General features: G+C 36.4%; 2 protein-coding genes across 2 annotated transcripts in view; both read left to right on the top strand.

Annotated features, from left to right (window-relative positions):
- Positions 1 to 19,923, top strand: part of LOC142347905 (uncharacterized) — a 522,468-nt gene that overhangs the window by 272,898 nt on the left and 229,647 nt on the right. The gene's annotated exons all lie outside the window — the stretch shown is intronic.
- The window catches only part of LOC142347907 (uncharacterized), a gene marked incomplete at its 3' end in the record, with an annotated part of 78,699 nt that overhangs the window by 21,272 nt on the left and 37,504 nt on the right, over positions 1 to 19,923 (top strand). The window contains exon 3 of the mRNA XM_075399069.1: positions 17,171 to 17,275. Within this exon, the coding sequence (XP_075255184.1) occupies positions 17,171 to 17,275 (105 nt within the window). The remainder of the gene's footprint in view (positions 1 to 17,170; positions 17,276 to 19,923) is intronic.

Genomic DNA, 19,923 nt, shown 5'->3' with positions numbered 1-19,923 from the left:
CGAATTCCCCCACTGGTAGCATGTCCATTTGCATGACACCTCCATAGAGATTATTTGCGTCTACATAGAGCGCAAAAGTTGTCTCCTCAGAGGGCCGGTAATCCGATAAATACTTATTATTTGCAACAAAATGACGCTCCTCGTAAACAGATGTTACTCCTCCTCGTATTGCCGGTTCAGTCATGTCCAAATGTTCTCGTTCTGTCATCAGCTCAATGTTTGCCCTGCATATCTTTAGTGACGCTTCTTTTGCCATATCTGGGAGAGTGTAGAAATGCATGCAGTCGGGTTTGTATGTTCGAAAGCTAAGTTCACGGTGAAACTCACATACACAAGCTAATAATGCGCAGTCCAGTTTAAGGTATGCGTCATGATAGTCTTGTAAAGTTTTGCAACCCAATAACTTCCACATTTGGTTAGCATGACCTAAATTTTCTTCACTAACAGCCAATTTTCCGCCTTCTAATGTATTGCGCCATTCTGAGAGGGGTGGTAGAGATTGCACAGAAAACTTTGTACGATCACATACATAAGAATAAGGATAATATCCTTTGTTTGAGCAAGTGTGCGTTTGATTCGGAAACCGAGGGGAACATTGCTTTCATGATATCGAAATGTGTGTCAGGCTAAATTTCTACAAGTTTTTCCAGCGAACTGTTCATCATTTTGTACGAACCGATGAATCTTAAATACTCGTAAATTTTTTGTGTTCTTCCTTCTTGAGTTGTAATAGTATCAATCAGAACTCCGAATGTCATTGATATGTATTTCTCATCTGTTGACGGAATGATTTTTTTTGTTGTGGTAGACTCACAGTTGTTCAGAGCAAGACAAATATGATGTAAGTCATAGTTTTGTATGTTGTGACCGACCACAGGCGTAAAATTGACATATCGTCTCGCTCGATTACACTTTTCGTGTGCCCAGCCCAAGAATTGGCCACTAAAATGACAATGGTCTAAATCTATGCTCTCTTCGGGGTCAAGCTCGCTGTCAAATGGTTCTTCGCATATCCAACAGTGTGTAGCGCTCTTTTTGTCCAAGCTTCTCCGATTTCCGTTGTAGAAAGGAAACTGTTTTTTGCGTTCATGTATGTCCCTTGCTAACGAATGCAGCATTCGAACAAAGTTGCCCATACAATCTTCTGAGCTGTCCACATGATGAAAATAGGGAACATTCGAGTGATGATCAACAACTGCCAAAGCAAATCCACATGGCTCGTGCTTTTCAATCACGCGTGTTGATGATTGGTCAGTTGCTGCATCACATCCGCCGACGGGTAGGAGAAAAATTTCAAAGTCAAAATAAATGACCAGAGGAACAAACCACGTAGCTGAAAAATTTGAGAACTTGTATTCATTTTTATCTGGTGATGGCATTTGAATAACTGCAGGGGCATTTAGATAACAATTTTCAGTATGAATATTATAGCTTTCCAGTCCATCACGACACAACCAGATACAATTACGACAAATGCGATAACCAAATCTGAATTTCAGGTCTCTAACTTTACAAACGACTTTCACAAGGTCAGTAATGAGAACATAGTGATAAATGTCGGCATCATAAAGAAGTAAAACATTCATAACAAAATCTGATTCAAAAGAGGAGACTCGTAGAGGGTAAAGTTGTCCTTTATCGTAACCAAAGACGTTGATTGCCACATCATTGAGGGTCTCAAAGGCTTTCATTTGCTCAAATCCCATTGGCATTTCAAATTCGCCTACAGGTTGGTGAATGTTCTCTTGCTGATATGTTGCTGGGGATGTTTTGTCAATATGATAGTTCCTGTCATCTCTATCAAGACTGATTCCTTGATGCGCATGATACGCTGCCACGAAGCATTAGTTGAAACAATTGGCATCGTCGTGGTTTCGAATATTGAGTAATCCGCGACAGTTTGCGAGCTTATGGGGTAAGGCAAGATAGGATGAGCCGCGAATTGGTCGGTAGCGGGCAAATTTGATGTCAAATTTTTTGATGTCAAGTTTTGTTGAAATTATTTTTTCAACAACCCAACCACTTCTAGATGAAGCAAACGTAGACAAGACAGCCATCATTTTCTCCACCATGCTTCAGTACAACTCGTTTGTGAGACCCTATACGTAAATGGGCGTCATGAGAGAGTTGGCATAAATTTCAATGCGCTCCTCCGTTTTGGTTGCGTTTTCATCTTGATGCAGCTTCAATAACTGTACTTTTACCGCAAATTGTACTTTCTGTGGTCCTTGGCTAAGCCTTTGCTCAATTAGCGTTGCAATTGCAGATCTTTGATTGAGCATGAAGCTCTCAACATCTCTGTCAGCTGTGTCATTGACAATTTCATAAGTTTGTAACACACCGTTGAAGGCTGTCTCCGCTGTAGCCTCTTTCGGTTGGTATTCAGGTCCAAATACGGGCAGCGAGTGAAGGGAGTTCATATGCTGCGCAAAAAAAGTGCGCATGATTGAATCCCATGAAGCACGATCGGCAGCAGTTTGTAAACTTCGAGTGGCAAGTTCGCATATGCTGTTCCAATTCAGACAGTTTCCGTGAATTGAACACACATAGGGAGCAGTTGTAAACAGGAAGGCCAATATCGTCTGGATGAAATTTATGTTGATGACTTGAACGGTTCCCACGAGTGCTAAACGTAGCGGAACAGAAGTTGCATGGATAGACCATTTCTAAAAGTTTTGATGGATTTCAAATTCTAACAGAACTTTGATAACAATAAATAACTCGGAAATGACTAAGCTCACCAAAACTGAAGCATGAATGTAATTTTTGTGCGCGAAACCTAAAATTTCAAAATGCTGCAATCTGATTGGTCGGTTTTGGCGGTTACCTTTATTTCGAAATTTTGTTAGTTGTGAGAGAAAAAAGATGTGATTTCAACTCTCCATTGCAATTCTATGCCAAAATATATCACCATAAGGAACCCTACAGAGTATTGCTGATCATTTTTTTTGAAGAAACGTTTTTGGAGAAGCTGGAAAAACATGATAATTTTTGAAATTGTAATAAAATGCGCTATTTTATGCATTTTAAATTACGGGTGGTTAGAGTTGTCCTACGTTCTTAAGTGTGATGAGCAAAAATGCTCCCCGTGCCGAAAAACAAAGGACCCATAAAAAAAATTGCCCAAAAATAAACAGAAAGAAAGTTTATTTTTCTGTCAATCAAGTCATTAATTAACAATTACATGACAATTACATGACATAAACTTGTGTCTTTTTACTGAGGCCTTTTTTGATGACAGCTGTTATGAGATAAATTTGCTTTGAGGACCCATCAAGTCCAAAAATGTGAAGAAAGCCGATCTAACATCTTTCCTTAGGGTACTTCATACGCTAATTAATGCCAGATGTTAATGTGACATTGATTGCCAGATGTTTTGAAAATCGGTGAAGGAGCCATTTTTTGATGAGGATGCTTATGAGCAATAATGTCAGGCATCAAGCAGTGATTACAAAACCGTTGCAAAAATTTCAAATTTTTTTCTTGTAATTAGTAATTAGGTTAATTAACCCTTAATTAGTGGCTAATTAGGGGTTAATTATCTCCATAACGGATGAGTAAAATTTGACGAGTGTGATGAGATATTTTGTACTTCAGAGTATGCTGAGGCTTACTGAGCAATCAGTCTCATCCCAAGTATTTTCTGGAACCGTCTTTTTTGGGGTCAAAGGTCAGAGGTCCTGTGTCAAAAAATATTTTTTTTTCAGTTTTTTTGTTTTTTTTAACAAACATGCTCTTTTTCTTTCAATTGATTCCCAAGTAACAAATGGGAGGTGATTCTAGTGTAAGCTGGAGAGCGCATCTACTGAATTAAGTTTTAAAAATTGACGTCTGAAATGCATTTTTTCAAATTTTTTATTTCATTATTTTTCAATTTTTGAAAATTTCTTCAACTTATGAATTGAATTTGGAAATCAATCCATGCTACAGCTGTGGTATGGAGTTTGCATGTAATTAGCGTCAATACCGCTTACTCTAACATATGGCTATATCTCTCAAATTTTATGTTTAATATTTAATGTTAGCAAAAATTTTGTAGATTGAGAAGTGTATTTATAGATATAATTCACACACCACGTCATAGTAGTTGCAATAATTGAGTGTTTGTTAGGAAACGAATGTTTACGTCATAATGAAAATCTTTTCTGAACATGTTCAAACTTGATCAGTTGCGAAATTTTAGTTTCTTTAGCTCAGCAATTTTAAAACTACCCAAACAGATATCAAAAGTTAAATTCAGCTTTCAAAAAGTTGAAATCACACTTTATTAAATCAAAATCAAGTTAGCAACTCACTATATAAAAGAGGTTTGAGGTGATTCATCAAAGTTTATCAAGTCAATCAAATAAGTCCATTAAAGAATTCTCAGGTAGCCGTTTCTTTGCTGCATTGCAAATCATTGGAGTGTCTGTAACGCCAAAAACACGTGCTGGTTCTGGTGTTTGAAATTGTGTAGCTGAAAATAACGCTGTATCAAACTGGTTTTCACTGAGCAGAGCGGTAGAATTGTTCTTGTGAATTCCCGCAAAGAAAGATGGACTAAATGTCGGCGTCAAACTGGGACTCGGATCACCTGCTGGTGTTACTGGCAAGCTGGCTGAATCCAATTGCAATTGATTTTCTGGGGAGCAAGGTGATGACTTTATGCCCCACATGTCAGCTAAGTTTTCGCAAGCTTGATAAGCCCCTAACTGGTTTTCAAACAGAGGCACACAGTCGCAATCGTAACGAAACAAAATTCGTTTAACGTCGTTAGGTAATGACTCCATGTCAAAATGTTGAAATGTTGGCAAAGCTTTTGGAGGTAAATGTCCCCCTGATGTAATAAGACTGCATTCTGCTGGTTCTGTCTTCTCTGGTAAAGAAGCAATTGCGTTAATGAAAAGCTTAGGTATCAAACAGTGCTGGTAAGTTTGCCAAACATCACCTTGTCTCTTCTGTTGAATCAGCACAACAAAGTTTTCGAACACTGTCTGATAAACCAATGTTTGCTCGAAAGAAATAACAGATTCAGCAAGTATTTGAACGGACATAATTTTTTGCACAAATTTTGAGAAAGAAATTAGAACCAATTTGATAAAAGACGGTTGAAAAATATTGTTTGTCTGGTAACGAACTCGTGAAAGAAAGCAAATTGCGCTGAACGCAAGGTTTAAAGAAAATGAATACCTAGTTCTAAAGTTGTATTGTACAACGTGTATTTCAACAGTTTATGTCTGGGGTCATAGTTGGTTTTAATTTTGGTAGTGTATATGCTCTGTTACATGCTCAACATTCGTTATTATACATGGGTTGATACAGTCTATAGTTTGTACTAACTCAATTCTTATCTAGAACGTATTTTATTATTAGCATTTCATTGTACACTGGTACATGTTTATTCTTATCAGAATTTCCCTACTGCTGTAGGTTCACATGTGTTTCCAATTTTAATACACACCTAGGGTCACATCTGTTCCAAGATATAAACATATGGACAATTCCAATAAACAGTGTACACAGCACTGCTGGTTCAAGTACACACCTAGGGTCACATATGTTTTTTGTCTTATCTCTAAGGTCACAGCTGAAGTTAATTATAAAATATTTGAACAACAGACAGACTCAAGTACGCCATAGGCGTACTTGAGACTGTATTCACAAATCATTTGGATTTAATTAGGCAGTTTGACGACACTTATTTAATCCCAACTTGCCGCACGCATTGAATTGTAGTTTTACACATTATAACAATTGAAAGTAATAAAACAAGTTGCACACTATGCCTTTCACTTCCACTAAAGACACAGAGTATGGAGATTGTTATTTCGATATTTCCAAAACTGATAAGCGCTTAATCAGGGCAACGCTGAAAACCTATGAAAGGACAGGGACATCTATATTTCTGAAATTGTTCAAAAAGCAACAGACGATTACGAGTTTGAACAGAGAATTTCCTTAACTCTTGGAGAGTTTAAAAATTTGGTCAGTTCAGCTAGCAAAATACAGAACTCAGTGGCTGATCAGCAGTCATCGCCAAAACCACCACCAGCGAAGAAACCAAAAATTCAAAAAGAAGTTGTCAACAACGATGGTTGAAGCGATGTTCGAGCGTTCTCCAAATTACTTTAAACAATTTCAGAAACAGTTCAAATTTCTCATTGTGGAAGAGAAACCTACCTTTTCTATTGGAAATTGTTATGCAGTGTGTGCACATTTTGATTCCGAATTTCGCAATTTAGTAAGTAGCCATTATCACGTTCTGATTGATACAACTAGTTTTGAAAGCGAAACAGTGAAACGATTTCAAAGTTTTCCTGTGCCTTGTGTTTATACAGCTTTCAAGTTCTTGTCTTGGACTGCACCAAATTTGGAGACTAATGAAGATGTGTTTTCAAAGCTTAAATTAGCAATTGAATTCAACAGTTCTGCAGAAAAAACTGATTCACAGTCAGTGCGCAAACGACTACCAGCTTTTGCTAACAACAACAACAACACCCTATCGAAAAGCAGCTCTGCAAAACAAACAAATGTCAATCCCAAAACGAGTGCCAAGATGCCAGTAGTTGCCCAAAAGACTATCTACAATTGTCTGCCTCCATCAAAACAAATTCAAACTGATTTTGTTAATAGTGAAACTTTACGCAGAGTTGAAACAATTTTGTATGGTCCTCATTCTGGTGGTTTTTGTCAAATTATGGATATTTTTTGAGTGGATATGGAAAATTGAATATTGATTCAGATTTAGTGAGTGTTCGCTTTGTGTATGAAGAAAAAGTAAAGTTTTGAAAAAAAAATTTTCAAGTTAGAAAGGTTAGAACATCATATGAAAAGCAAAACGAATCAATTCATTATCGCTAATATTTACAAGTTTTTGAGCATTGAAATCAAAATGAGCAATATAAATACAAAACAGTCCACAAACTTTAGTGTTTGCATTTTGAATTGGTTGATTCTCCAAGAGTTGATAGATATTGTGATTGTTGCCAACAGAAATTATTCTTTGATATAGGTGTTTGTACGATGAAATGGGCCGACCAAGGGGATCGGCAAACAGAAGTTGATTGTTCTTTCTGCATAAAAGTAACCAGTGGGTGCCAATATTTTCAGCAGTTGCTGCATTAACAATAAGGAAGCTGTTTCTGTTCATTTTTTCCGGAAAGTTTTTGGCCGCAAACAGGCCATGAAATTTGTATTTAAGAGTTTTGCAGCCTTGGATTAAATCATTAATATCATCTTCATCCATCATTAATTTGTCAGAATGTGATTCTTTGATACTCTTCTTGCACTATCAACAAAAATTGTGCTCGCTTTTTCGCCAATAATGAAAATCTCTATATTGTTCGGTAGGGCCGCAGAAAATTTCAACTCAATAGAAATTGACGAATTTGTAAGCTCAGGATTAATAAAATCATGGGATGCTTGTTGGGTGCTGGTCAAATCAAAAACCATTATGAAATGGTTCGGGTATTCTATCAAACTTATTCTATGACCATTGTCGATGTAAGCTAAATCCGATATTGTATTAAAGTAGAGACGTTTGTCATCACTTGTTGATATTGGACTGTCTGCCACAGGTAAACCGTTTCGGTAAATATAAATCTGCTCAAGGTCGAATTTGCGGAAATTAAATGGATTTTGTCTGTTGTTACCAAGAAACGCTTCGTTAGTGTTCAGACAAATTGCTAGTCTACGAATCGGTTCTCTGGCAAAAATATCTTCTCGTTTCCAACTGTGGAGACCCGTTGATGCCAGAAATGTTTTTGTGAGAGTCTCCAAGTAGGGATACGAACCTGGACTTGTTAACAAAGTTTTTTCTATAGTCGATACGACATCATCGTTCAATGTCATCTTGCGCACATACAAATTAGCTTCGACAATTTTTACTTTGTAGTGCTTGGCTGCCTCGTCAGACATTATAACAAAATCAGCTATTGACCGTCTAAAAGCAATGCGAAGTGTCACACCACTTAGCAAATGTCTGTCACAAGTGAAAAAGTCAACTGAAATTTTACCGTAAAATGTGCACTCAGCCGATTGCCTCACTAAGGCTTTAATTCTGTTCACTTCTCCAGTTGACAGCGCTCCTGGATTTTCTTCGTAGGAATAGCCCTGACATGCCAACCAGGTGTTTTTTGCTTCTTTGTTATGTGAAAATTCTGTTTCAATAAAACTTTTATGAGCATAGTTTCCGTTAGCGTTTGAAATTTTTAGTCCATTAGCAGACACTGTACGGTCAGAGAAGAGTGAATGTAAAACATTATTGCAAAAATAGGGAGCATCTGACTTCCTAACACCTGTTGCTGCTCCTGCGTCATATCTCAAATCAGCTTCTGATAACTGGACAATTTTACATTTCACTTCCAAGAAAATTTTCTGTAAGTCAATAAAATTATTTCGGTCACCGGCGACTTCAAATTCTAACATGGGTCCATTTGGACTGTAGACTGGGCCCAACTTTTGACAAAAATTACCATCGAAAGTTACTAAGAGAGAAGGTTTTCGAACAAATCCAAAGAACTGTGAGTTGCCTCTGATGGTAACAAATTAGCGCTCATCGTTCACTCTGGCAAAAAAAATCTGACCGACTTCTTTTTGGAGCTCTGTGCGTTGAAATGATTTTTTTGCGTTTGTTGATTGCTTTCTGTGACTTGACTCGTATTGAATTCCTCCGACGTGAAATATTTCAGCAAGATCCTCCTGTCTGTTTTTTGATAGTTTTTGAGATTGTATTTTTAAACGGCTGTTTAGGAGATTTTTTGCTTCCGACTACATCCAAAATCTCTGGAACACTTTGTTTCAATAGCTCTTTCCCGATACGTTTCGCTGTAGGCAAAATGAAACGACGTGCTAAAGGTAGCACAACACGCCCAATGCCTGCAGCTCGAGCTCCAAAACCACTTCCTCTTTGACGATAATGTCCAGAGAAGCGAGGCAAAGACGTTGCTTGATTGGCATAATAAGAATTCATTTTAAGGGGCAAATTTTTTTGAATTGTAGTGTTAGAATAACTTTTCCAGTTCCCGAAAAGGGAACTAATTGTCCTGTTTCCGTTCTCAGATCAATTGAAATCGATTGAATTGTGTTGGTTAGGAGCTTCTTATAGTCTAAATTTGTAAAAACTATCCGATGAGTGGGTTCAAGCCCACAAACACTACCGTTTTTCAGACGTTGTTTTGAATCAATGACTCGCAAAAGAAGAGCCTTAGTGTCACCGACGTATTGGTATTCAATTATGTTGGTGTAGATGAAAATTAGATGTTTTCCAGCACAAAGGTCAGCTGAGAACTCCCCATAATAAGCTTTCGTATCATCACTTTTCATAAACCTGTTCGCATTGGGAATCATTTTGTACCCAATGTGTATTCCATTACCGTCAGGAATACCCTTAAATCCAATAATGCTTGGAATTTCTTCGCTGGGAAACGTAATTCCCTCATACTTGCCAAACAAAATTTCATATTTCCCAGAGCTCTTCGACACTCTGAATGAAAAATGGGGCAGGCCAATTGTGCGCTTAATTGTAGCAAGAAGTTGAGCCACTGCATCAAAGGTTCCTGGCATAAAACTAAAATGCTGTCCACTATAAGGTCTAGAAATAACATTGGCTCCCGAAGAAATCTTTTGGTAATCTTCAAAGTCTTTTAAGTTTTACGCAATTAGATTTCCGTTTACTATGTTTTCTATTTTTGTTGGGAATATGATTTCACTTAGCGCCACTCTCCAATCACCCGCAAGTTGAATTTCGTCATTGAAAAAATTCCGAAATGATGCAAGTGTATTTGAATCAAATATTTCCATTGAAGCTGATGAAACAGCGTGAACTGTAAACTCGTCTTCAAACCGGTTGTTGGACATTTTAAACAAGAGGGAGCCTGACAAGTTGTAATTCTGGTTGGCAAAATTTTCCTTGAATTGGTTCCTTGTCTGCGTCGGCTAAGGTGTATGTTGGTGGGCTTAAAGTCGGTATTCCCGTTATTTCAAAGACTTCGTCTGTGAATGATTGCATATAACTTTTCCTGAATGCTTTATCAATTTTAACTACTCTCACAAAGTCTCCAATGTAAAACTTGGGCTTCTGAGTTGAGCTTGTTTGTGCTGCCAATGACACTAGTCGTGGCACATCCGTTTTTGTAACTTTGGTAGGAGCAATTTTTGTTATTCGATTGACTCTTGAATTGATTGTTTTCACAAATTGGTCTAATTGGTAAATGTAGCTATAGGTCCATTTTTCTTCAAGATACCGATGAATTATCTTTTTGAGAGATCTAATGTTCCTCTCTGCAAAAGCTGATTTTTTTTCGCCAAAGGTACTATATAAATGAATTCCACGTTTGGTACACAATTGTTTGAATGCTCCAAGAAATTCTGTACCATCGTCAACCCATACTTTTTTGGGCTGTTTGTTTTTGATCATCTTTTTGAATGCTTCAACTGCTGCGGTTGCATACTTTGTTTTCATTGGTTCCACTCGTAAATATCTTGACAAACAATCAACCGCTACTAGAAGATACTTTATATTGCAGTTATACTTCGCCAGTTTATCAACGTGTGCCAAATCCAGAGACCAAATTTCGTTGATGTCTTTTACAAAAACTTTAAGCCTGGGAAATTTTAATTGAATTGAACGGTACTTTGTGAAAGACGGCTTTGTCTCCAAAAATGACTGAATTTTACCTAGAGGGAGCTTGCTTTGCGTCTGTAACCGCTTTATGCTTCCATACGATGCTGGTCCTTTTAAATAAAACTGATCCAATTTTTTTTCTTCAGGAAAAGAAAGACCACATCTTCTGACTGGTCTCTTCTTTGTCTGTCGTGTGGGTCAGTTCTTCTTTATATCTTTTTTGGGTTGGCTTCGAGCCACTGTGTTGTTCTCTACTAGAGAAGAGCTTTTGCAGACTGGGTTGTTCTCTATTTGGGAAAAACTCTTGCTCACTTTCAGACGAGGCTTCCAAGATTTGCTTGGCATGTGTATTTGCAACAAGATGAGGTGAGATATTAGGAGCAATTAAAATTTTGGAGTATTTTTCAATGTCAATTTTTTTAGTTGGTTGCTGCAGATTGTACAGAAATGTTGAAGCTTTAATGCCCAGTCTTTCTGTATTTACGTGAAGAACGTCGTTCGACTCTACAGTTACTGATTCAGATTGGTTAATCAAGTCAAGTATGATTTTTGATCTTTTGATTTGGTTTTTATTCATAAAATCTAGCTCTAACAATATGGAGTCGAAATCTTTGCTTTTTTGTTTTTTCACTACTGGTTCAATCTCGCTGTCTTCGCTCATGGGTTCTGTTTTTTCCTCTTCTGTTGTTTCAATCATTTTGTCTGCAGTCTCAATTGGTTCAACTGCTTTCTCTGGTTTTTCCATTGAGTTCGACTGGTTTCTTTGCAAAAGCGACAGCTGTGCAGCATTCTGTTTATAAAGGGGATTGTCCAAAACTTCTTTTTTTACCGGTTGATGTGAAGCAAAAATTCGTTTTGGAATTAAAATGAATTTCTCTGTGTGCATTACGATTTTGTCAAATAACGATAACAAGCGAAACCAACAGTTTTGACCAAATCTGTTTCTCTAGCAAAAAGTTGCCTCTTTTCTTTCAAACTTGTTTGTCTAGACAATAGTTTTCTGAATGATTTTTCATAACCTTGCAAAAAACTTTTTCGTATTGGAACATTACCATTGACAATGTTGAGCAAACATTCGCAAAGGAACTTAATGAAATGATTTGGAGCTCTCTCTATCTTCTCTTTTAGTTTTGTATCCGATATGTTTAGCAGCCGCCCCAGCATACAAACTTCTTTCTCTCTCATTGCTTAAACTTGTAATAACGGCTTTAGCTGATGGCAGATAAAAAATTGATGGTCCTGGAGAAAGAATATTTGAGCAGTAGCGCAAGACGTCTGATGTTTTGGGATCCAAATCAATTAATAAATGACCAAACGGTTTTTTAGTTGCCAGCTCATAGCTTTCTTTTAAAAATTAACTGTCTACAGTTATTCAACTGTCTACCAATAAAAGTAATTTGTTGTGTGTCACGTGGTGATTTAAACAATATGATATGTGTTGTATTTAGATCAATTGTTCTGGACCATCTGCTTTGCTGGAACAAATTGTGTTTAACATAAATTACACTGATGTTTCTTTGTCGCCCTGCGGTTGCTAATTTTGAAAATTCTTTGTCATTAAAAATTTCTTCACATGAGTCATAAAACACAAGGAGGCAGTTGTCTAACTCTGAAATGAGTTCAAAATTAGAGAATTTTTTAAAATGTATGTTCAGTTTCTTCTCTAACGATTGGAATTTTGGCTGATCATGCTGATAAAAATAATAAATTGTTTGAAATTCTGGGAAAAAAGTGCCAACTAATAACATTCTGAATTTGAGCTCAGTTTTCCCGCAACAAGAATGCCCGCAAACAGCCATGAACAACCGGTCAGAGGTGGAAATAATTTTATTCATAACTTTGGATTTGGAAGAGCGTATCCAAATGTACAAGAGAGAAGTGAAAACCAAAATGTGGATTCTTCACAGTCGAGACTGAAAAAAACCAACTTGGCGGGAGACACAGTTATAAGAAAAAATTATTATTAAGATTTGTGTAAAGTATACAACCTCTGATCGAGGCAACCTCGAATTGCAAAACCTCCAAGATCGTCTTTCTTGGTGGTCAGCGTCAAAAACCATGTCAGTTATGCCTCCGCCCGAAACTAGTTGATCTTCGGTTTGGCTCATTTTGAAACAAAATTATTCAAAAAATGAATTGCTTTTCAAGAATGTTACATAATTATTCAAAAATAAAAAAACTCATACAAAACATATCCAGAGTCGTTGTCTCCTTGTTTGTAAGTGATTGTATAGTTTGTATTCATCGAATCTTGTTTATCTCTAAAAACAATTGACTCTACATTGTTCTCTTTGATCAGCTGCTTGATTTCATCGGGAAGAGTCTCATCGTCCAGAGACATCAGAATTGGCACTGCACGCTTGGGCGTAGGTAAAGGGGTTAGTTTCAACCTTTTCAATTTCTCTTGTAAAGACATGGTACAATTGAAAGTACTCCAGTAGAGAAAGATACTTCTTGAAAGCTTCTATTTCAGCACCAGCACACACGATCTGCTGTTTTCTCAAAACTGTTTGCCCTCTGGTGTCAATTTTTTCTTCCTTGATAAGAGTAACCGTTAACTGATTTTCAGGCGTTATGCAACTTTAAACTGTCAAATTTGGAGACAAATTCACTTGAAGTAAAGACGGAGCTGGTTTCTCCAACCGACGATTCATTCGTCAGCCACTGGTAAAAGAATTTTGCCTTCTTATTGGCACAATGCTTGCTTCTTTGTCGTTTTGGGCAACTCAATGCATGTAATTTACAAACTGGTGTCTCCCGATAAAATTTCAAGTGTTCAATTTTTGGGCAAAACAAAGTTTCCAAGTTGATAACGTTCCTCTGTAACAGCTGCCATAAAGTTTCCGTTTTTTCTAATCCTTCTGCGTAAAAATCAGAAAGGGGAAATCGAAGAACTATACTTTGAAAAATCTGTTGCAAATAATGATAAGGGTACTCTCCTGTCTCCCACGAGAGACCATGAAGAAATTTAGATAACCACAGGAAAGATCTTTGCTCACTCGAAGAAAGTATGTTAAATGAGTTTGGAGGTAAAAACGAAATTGTATCGTTGTAATTTTTGGTAGATACCGCAAGTTCTTTTATTATAAATCCAGATTTTTTACTTCTAAAGCCTTCAAAATCAAGAACAACTGCTCCAGATTTCAACATTCCAGCAAATTGAATAAACTATTTTTGAATGATTTTACGTATAAACAAAAAGCAATTCCAGTCACATGACCAAGGTACTCATTTGTGACTGAACAAGGTAATACGTAGGAATAGCCTGAACCCTTTTTTCACTATATTCATATACAAAACCGGAAGCATCGTGAAGTATCGCATGCAGTCTCAAAATTTTGAACGATTTAAAATATTTGTCGAGGGCTGAAATGTCGATGCCAATCAAACCACCATAAGATCGTAGTTTCAAAGCTATATCTAAATCAAATTCAGGATCCAAATGAAGACAAGTAGCTAAAAGGTATAAAAATCGTTCACCGTATTGTGAATATTCTTTTTCCATTTCCTTATAAGTTTCTTGAATACTCTTCAAATCAACTGTAGCAATTGTAGCCATATGATTTTATGAACGCTCACTCAAAAATGACTCTAGCCAGGCTTTTCCACCCAAATCAACCTACATGCCAATTTACATGTATCACGCACGGCCGTTGTTTTACATGTAGCGCCGCCAAGGATAACCCCCTATTATCACACGTATTAATTCGAAGGATAACCCCCTATCTTAGTACCCTATTATCTTACTACTACCATACAATAAACATGGTTTGTCAATATGTTGAAAATGCTCTATGCGCATAACTTGCATTGTAAAGAGATCACAGGTTGTTTACTCTAAGATTGCAGAGGATCTTTGTGATTCAACTATTTACAAATTTTGTGTATATTGATCTGTACATTAAGAAACTTTTTTAAAGAACAAAACTTATTTAGCTTTTTTATATCCTTTAAGGCAGAAATTTCACCTTGCAGCAGGTCAAACTTTTCATGTTTATCTTTAAAGAAAATGAGGTCTCTGTTGTCAGACAATGCATAATCTGATGAAAGCTAGCAAAGTTTCAGAATCAATGGAGCGCACAAAGAAAAAATTCTACAGTTTTAAATTTTTCAGTTTTAATTGTGTCGGTCTCTTGTTATGGAAATTTTAGCTCTAGATCATTTGATAAACTTAAGTATGATAAAATTGTATCATTAAATCAACAGACTATAAAAGCTCTTTTTAATTTCATAACCAATTTTTTTTCATCATTCACTTCAAACGAAATAGTAAATACAAAAAATGCAATAAATTTACTGACTAGTTTTTAAGAGAAAAATATTTAAAACACAGTGGGCAAAATTTTATGCCAATTAAAATACCCCTTTTAAAAAGATATGAAATTGTAATCGTCATGTTTTAGAGAATGCCTCAACGCGAAAAATATTTTAGAAGTAAGAAGATAATCAGTTGATAGTCGCAGTATTGACACGCATAACGATATATAGATTGTTGAATAAAAAATATATGGGGTGCGGAGAGTGATCAGTCACTAGGTGTTTGATATCCGAAAAATCGATTTTGCAAACTCAATTGTGTCGGGGTTTTGCACGACCCATGTATTAAGCTTAGTGTTGTAAACGTGTGTTAAAAACACTAAAACTAGGATTATTTAATTCAAATTTCATTCAAAATTGGTTATGTGTGCCACCAATTTTCCCAAAAACGTGGGACAACTTGGGGAAAACCGTTGTCACTCATTTCCACGCTATGAGTCAGTAATTTCCATACTGTATCTAACTAGTTTCCACACAAGCAAATATCTAAGATAGAGTCAATATGACCGAAGTGAAAGAAAAATTGATTTGTGATTAATTTGAGAAAAACCCAGTTCAATACTATTTGTGCAGCAAAACAACAATAAGCAGTATTTCAATTACCCATCTCGTTGTTCACAAGAATAATGAGATCTTTGAGTTTGGCTTCAAGTAATTGCCAATAAAATTTGAGCATTACAATTTTAGGCTAATTGCATTCTCAAAATCGTGGAATTGGGTACGTTTATCCGGTAATACTTGTGACAAAATGAAAGTCTTCTGTACTCTGTAAATAACTTATTCCCACGTTTTGCTTAACCAAATTCTATCGTTGAAAATGGTATATTAATTATGAAAAGCGGGGACATATCTTGATCACTCGATTCTACATAACGAAAAATTTATTGAAATTTGTTTTCTGGACATAGGCCACTTAAAAGTGCAAGTTCTGCAAAACAAAAACACACAGATATTATTCAGAAAGTTAGAGCGGAATATTGAAGCTCAAAAAAAAATTAAATAACGAAAGCACTTAGTTTTGCAATTCTGGGTGATAGCCTTTTTGTTTGTTGGAAACACTATGAGTTGGTCAAATTACAAAAAAGCCGCTCTGAGTCTAATCTCGGATTTTGTTGTATGATTTCCTGTGTTGATAACTTTTCAACAAAATTTTTCAAGTTTTTTAGAAAATGTTTGGATCACCAAGAAATTCCTTAGATTCTTTTTAATCTCTTATGTTCAAGAAGTTTTTGCACATGAGCTGTTATAATCGGGAAAAGGAATAGCAAATGTTAAGAAAACTCAAACTTTGAAATAGAAAGTCTAATGGAAAGTGATTTGCTTGTAACTGGGATGAAAATGGGATAAAAGGAATGTACCGGAAAGTTTTTTTCCATTGTTCAACAACTTTTTGAATACAAATCCGACTATTAATTCAAGAACACAGCTAGTTTTGTTCGAGACCGTATGCGAACTAGAAAACATTGGTAATTTTGGTTATCATTGAGTATCACGATTTTCAGTATCAATTGATAAATTTATCAATATACAAATTCTACCTATCCACGAAATCTTTGAATCTGGTGCTTTTGAATAATTAAATCACTTTTCTGCAAATATTTTTTCAAAACTTTTGAAGAGAATCTTAATATTAAAAAAATTTTCGTTTTTTTCTCACATATATGCATTTAAAAGGCCTGTTTGTTGGTTACATTAAAACTGCTGGAAAACTGGGAACTGCTAAAAAAAATAACAGTCGAATTAAAATTATCCTGGAAAAAATCTTTCTGAAACAGAACTAGAGAATTTGAGATGAGTGGTCTAACTCACGACTCCATTTGTTTTCTGTAATGAGTTCTGAAAAATAAAAATTCCTCCTAAATTTAATTTTTTTTATTAAAACCAAGTTAAAATGTTGTTTTCCACAAATCTCCCACAGGAAACGCTGCTGCTGAACTTTATTAATTAGTAAAAAAAATTGTGCTTTTTGTTTGCTTGTTAATCACTATCGGTAAGTGTTAGAAAAATTATCGCCTGTTCAAAAGTATAAATGATAGGAAAACAACATTAGGGACTTCTATTTTAAAGATTTGCCCTTTTTTGAACTGTGTTATTGACTTTTTCATTGATTTGCAAAAAACAGATTAATTTATGCAGTAGAAATTTTCATGAACATAATTTCTACGAGAATTTACCCTAAGAAAAAGATAATAACTGGTTTCAGTAATTAAGTTAGATCAATATCAGGATGATTCTATCTCTCTTTTTTAGGCGTCGTGGATGTAAAAAATTACGAGTTGTCGGGAGCCGTTGTTGTCACGCATCAGATTGAGGATGCCAATTTTTCAGGCAACATTCAGTTCAGCACAAATGACGGTAATCGATCTACAACGCGTGCTTGCGTAGTAGAAAAGTTTCGGATTTTTTCCGTTTGTGGCCCCCCCCCCCCCCAAGTTTAGTGGGTGCATAATATTTGCACCCCCGGATGCACGCATCATATATAATTTTACATATTGATTTACTGACACGTGGTCTGTGACTGGGGGTCGCATAACATACGGAGGGGGGGGGGACAAACAGAAAAGATCCAAATTTTCAATAGTAAAATTTTGTTGCCAAATGTACGACATAAAATGCAATATACAAATGTTAAGAAATATATCAAATTGACGGGTCTGAAGATTGGCTTTAAACTGCTGCCGGAAAACAACGTTGGGCAAAGGGTAGCCAAGTCATATCTTGCCAAAAAAAACAATTCCACCAGGTTTCTCTTAGCACAGCCATCACCATAACACATAAATTTTTTCCTCAATGTTACTGAGTAAATAAAAGAGCAGCGAGAAAACTAAGCGACGAATTTAAAGCGCTATTTAAACAAAGCGAGAATTTAAAGCGAGAAAGGATTACGTAATTTCTTAACCATTTAAATGCACACGAAATACGTTCTATTTGGCATAGAAAGCTCGGAAAAAGTTCGTTAAACATAATTTTCGTTGAGCCTACTAATATACTGAATCGATTGCGCTCTTTTTAGGCTTAATATTTTTATGTTTCGAAAACGTATCGGTGACCAATCTGAGTCGAAAATCGGCTCAGACAAAATACCTGCTAGCAAATACAGCTAGATTTGCCGGGCTGTTTAGATGTGTTTTGTCGCCTTTTTGATGTTACGATATAGTTGACGATCTCGATCAATTTAGACTGACGAAAGACTGTTTTATTCAGCTATATTTTCTGGTGCCGCTCCCGGCTTACCAACACAGAATTTTGTTGATTTATTTGACTAATTGTTGTGAATGATCGACATTGGCACTGCCTGCACTGCATGTTTGCATCATTCGACTGAATACTTTCAGCTAATTCAACTTTAACACCAACAGAAAAATTAAGCCGAGACGGAGAGGGGACACGCTTCCCAACAGTGTGGTTTATATTGGCACCCAGGGGACCCGGTGATCAAACAGCGCAACCTTGTTTTGATTGCAACTTGGGCTGAATCAGTGCTTCATATTTCGACAGTTACACTGGCATTACTCTTCGTGAGCAGAGACCATCACCACACGTGGACAGTTGGACATTTGAGTACAAATGTGACAGTACAACCCAATCTCGCAGCTACACACTGTTTTCCAGAGTGGAGTTTACGGCCCATAAAGAGTTCAGTGGTGGTCTAGCTTTTCGGTCCCTGAGCTCCACAATTTGATCGAGAAAAAGAACAAAAGGGGCCAATCAACATCGATACAGACAGCAACAAAGATGGGCATCAAATGCAGAAACTGTAAGACAGAACAGTAATGAAGAACTGTTTTTCTTGCTCATTTGTGTTAAGTAATTAGCTTCTTGAAGCAGTAAATTATTGTTATAGAAACCGGCAAATCTAGTACCCCCCTTTTTTTGGTTTAATTTCCTCTAATCCGATATTTTCGAAACTCTTCGGTCACCAAAAAACCCAACCCATTTTTTTTGTTGAAAAACATCACTTTTGAAAATTTCTGGTCAAAATTAAGAATTTACCAAATCGGGCTAAAGGTTGGTACTTGGGTAAGTCTATTACACTTTTAAGCGAAGCGAAAAAAAAAGTTTGAAAAAATTGACCAAACTTGATAAAATTTTGCAAAAATTTATATAAAGCGTTGATAGATGGCGGATCGAACATTTGTATAAAGAAGGTTAGAATTAAAAGTTTGGTCAAGATTTTCAATTTTTGAAAAAAAAGAATCAGATAACTGATTTTTTTTACAAATAAGCGCTTATTCATGGTAACTCGTGAAAATCGTGCATTTAACATCAAGATTCGGAGTTTGAGCAAAGCTCAAATAATTTATGCTGTAAAAACATTATATGGTTTTCATATTAGCTGCTAGTTCACTTCATCACGCCATAAAAACTGCGCCTCAAGTAACACAAAATTGTTACAAACGTAACGTTTACGCATTACCGGGTTTAAGTTTCAACCCTAACGCTTTGAAAGTCCGAAAAACAGCGCAGTTCCAGTTGAGTCATTTCTTTCATGATAAGAACCGCCTAGTTATATGGCATGATGTAGTGAACGATTCGCTTTCACGTCATCGAAGCAACAACAATAAGCCTTTAACACCTTCACAGCTTATTGCAGTGCTTGAAAACTATCAGGAGCGCATAGAAGCTATAGTGTATTGCCCCAGAGAGGGAACTCCTGATATTTCTGATCAGCTCAAGCGTAGTACTCTAGTTACCATACACTTAGTGAAAGACATTGTGTCTAGACGTAAACAGAAAGATCTTAGTTTACTCAAAGAGTACAGAGCATTACACCAAAGGCCTGCGCTTGAGCTGAAAACACTGACCATAGTCTTAACTCATAAGAACAACCTCCGGTCCTTGATAATACGGTCCCGACCGAAAAAACTTTCCAAGCGCCGTCGAAAAACGCTCCGCAACCGCCATGCGTACGAGGAGGCGGAACTTACTCAAGCCTTTAATAACCTAAATTTCTCTTAGTCTTGCGTTGTTGCGCGGATTAGTTTGTGGTTGATTCCTTCCAA

The sequence above is a fragment of the Convolutriloba macropyga genome, chromosome 10 (assembly GCF_964194025.1).
Source record: "Convolutriloba macropyga chromosome 10, txConMacr16.3, whole genome shotgun sequence".
In the NCBI taxonomy this organism is placed as follows: Eukaryota; Metazoa; Xenacoelomorpha; order Acoela; family Convolutidae; genus Convolutriloba; species Convolutriloba macropyga.
The sequence above is the reverse complement of the archived record's forward strand: the minus strand, read 5'-3'. Positions and strand labels throughout refer to the sequence as shown.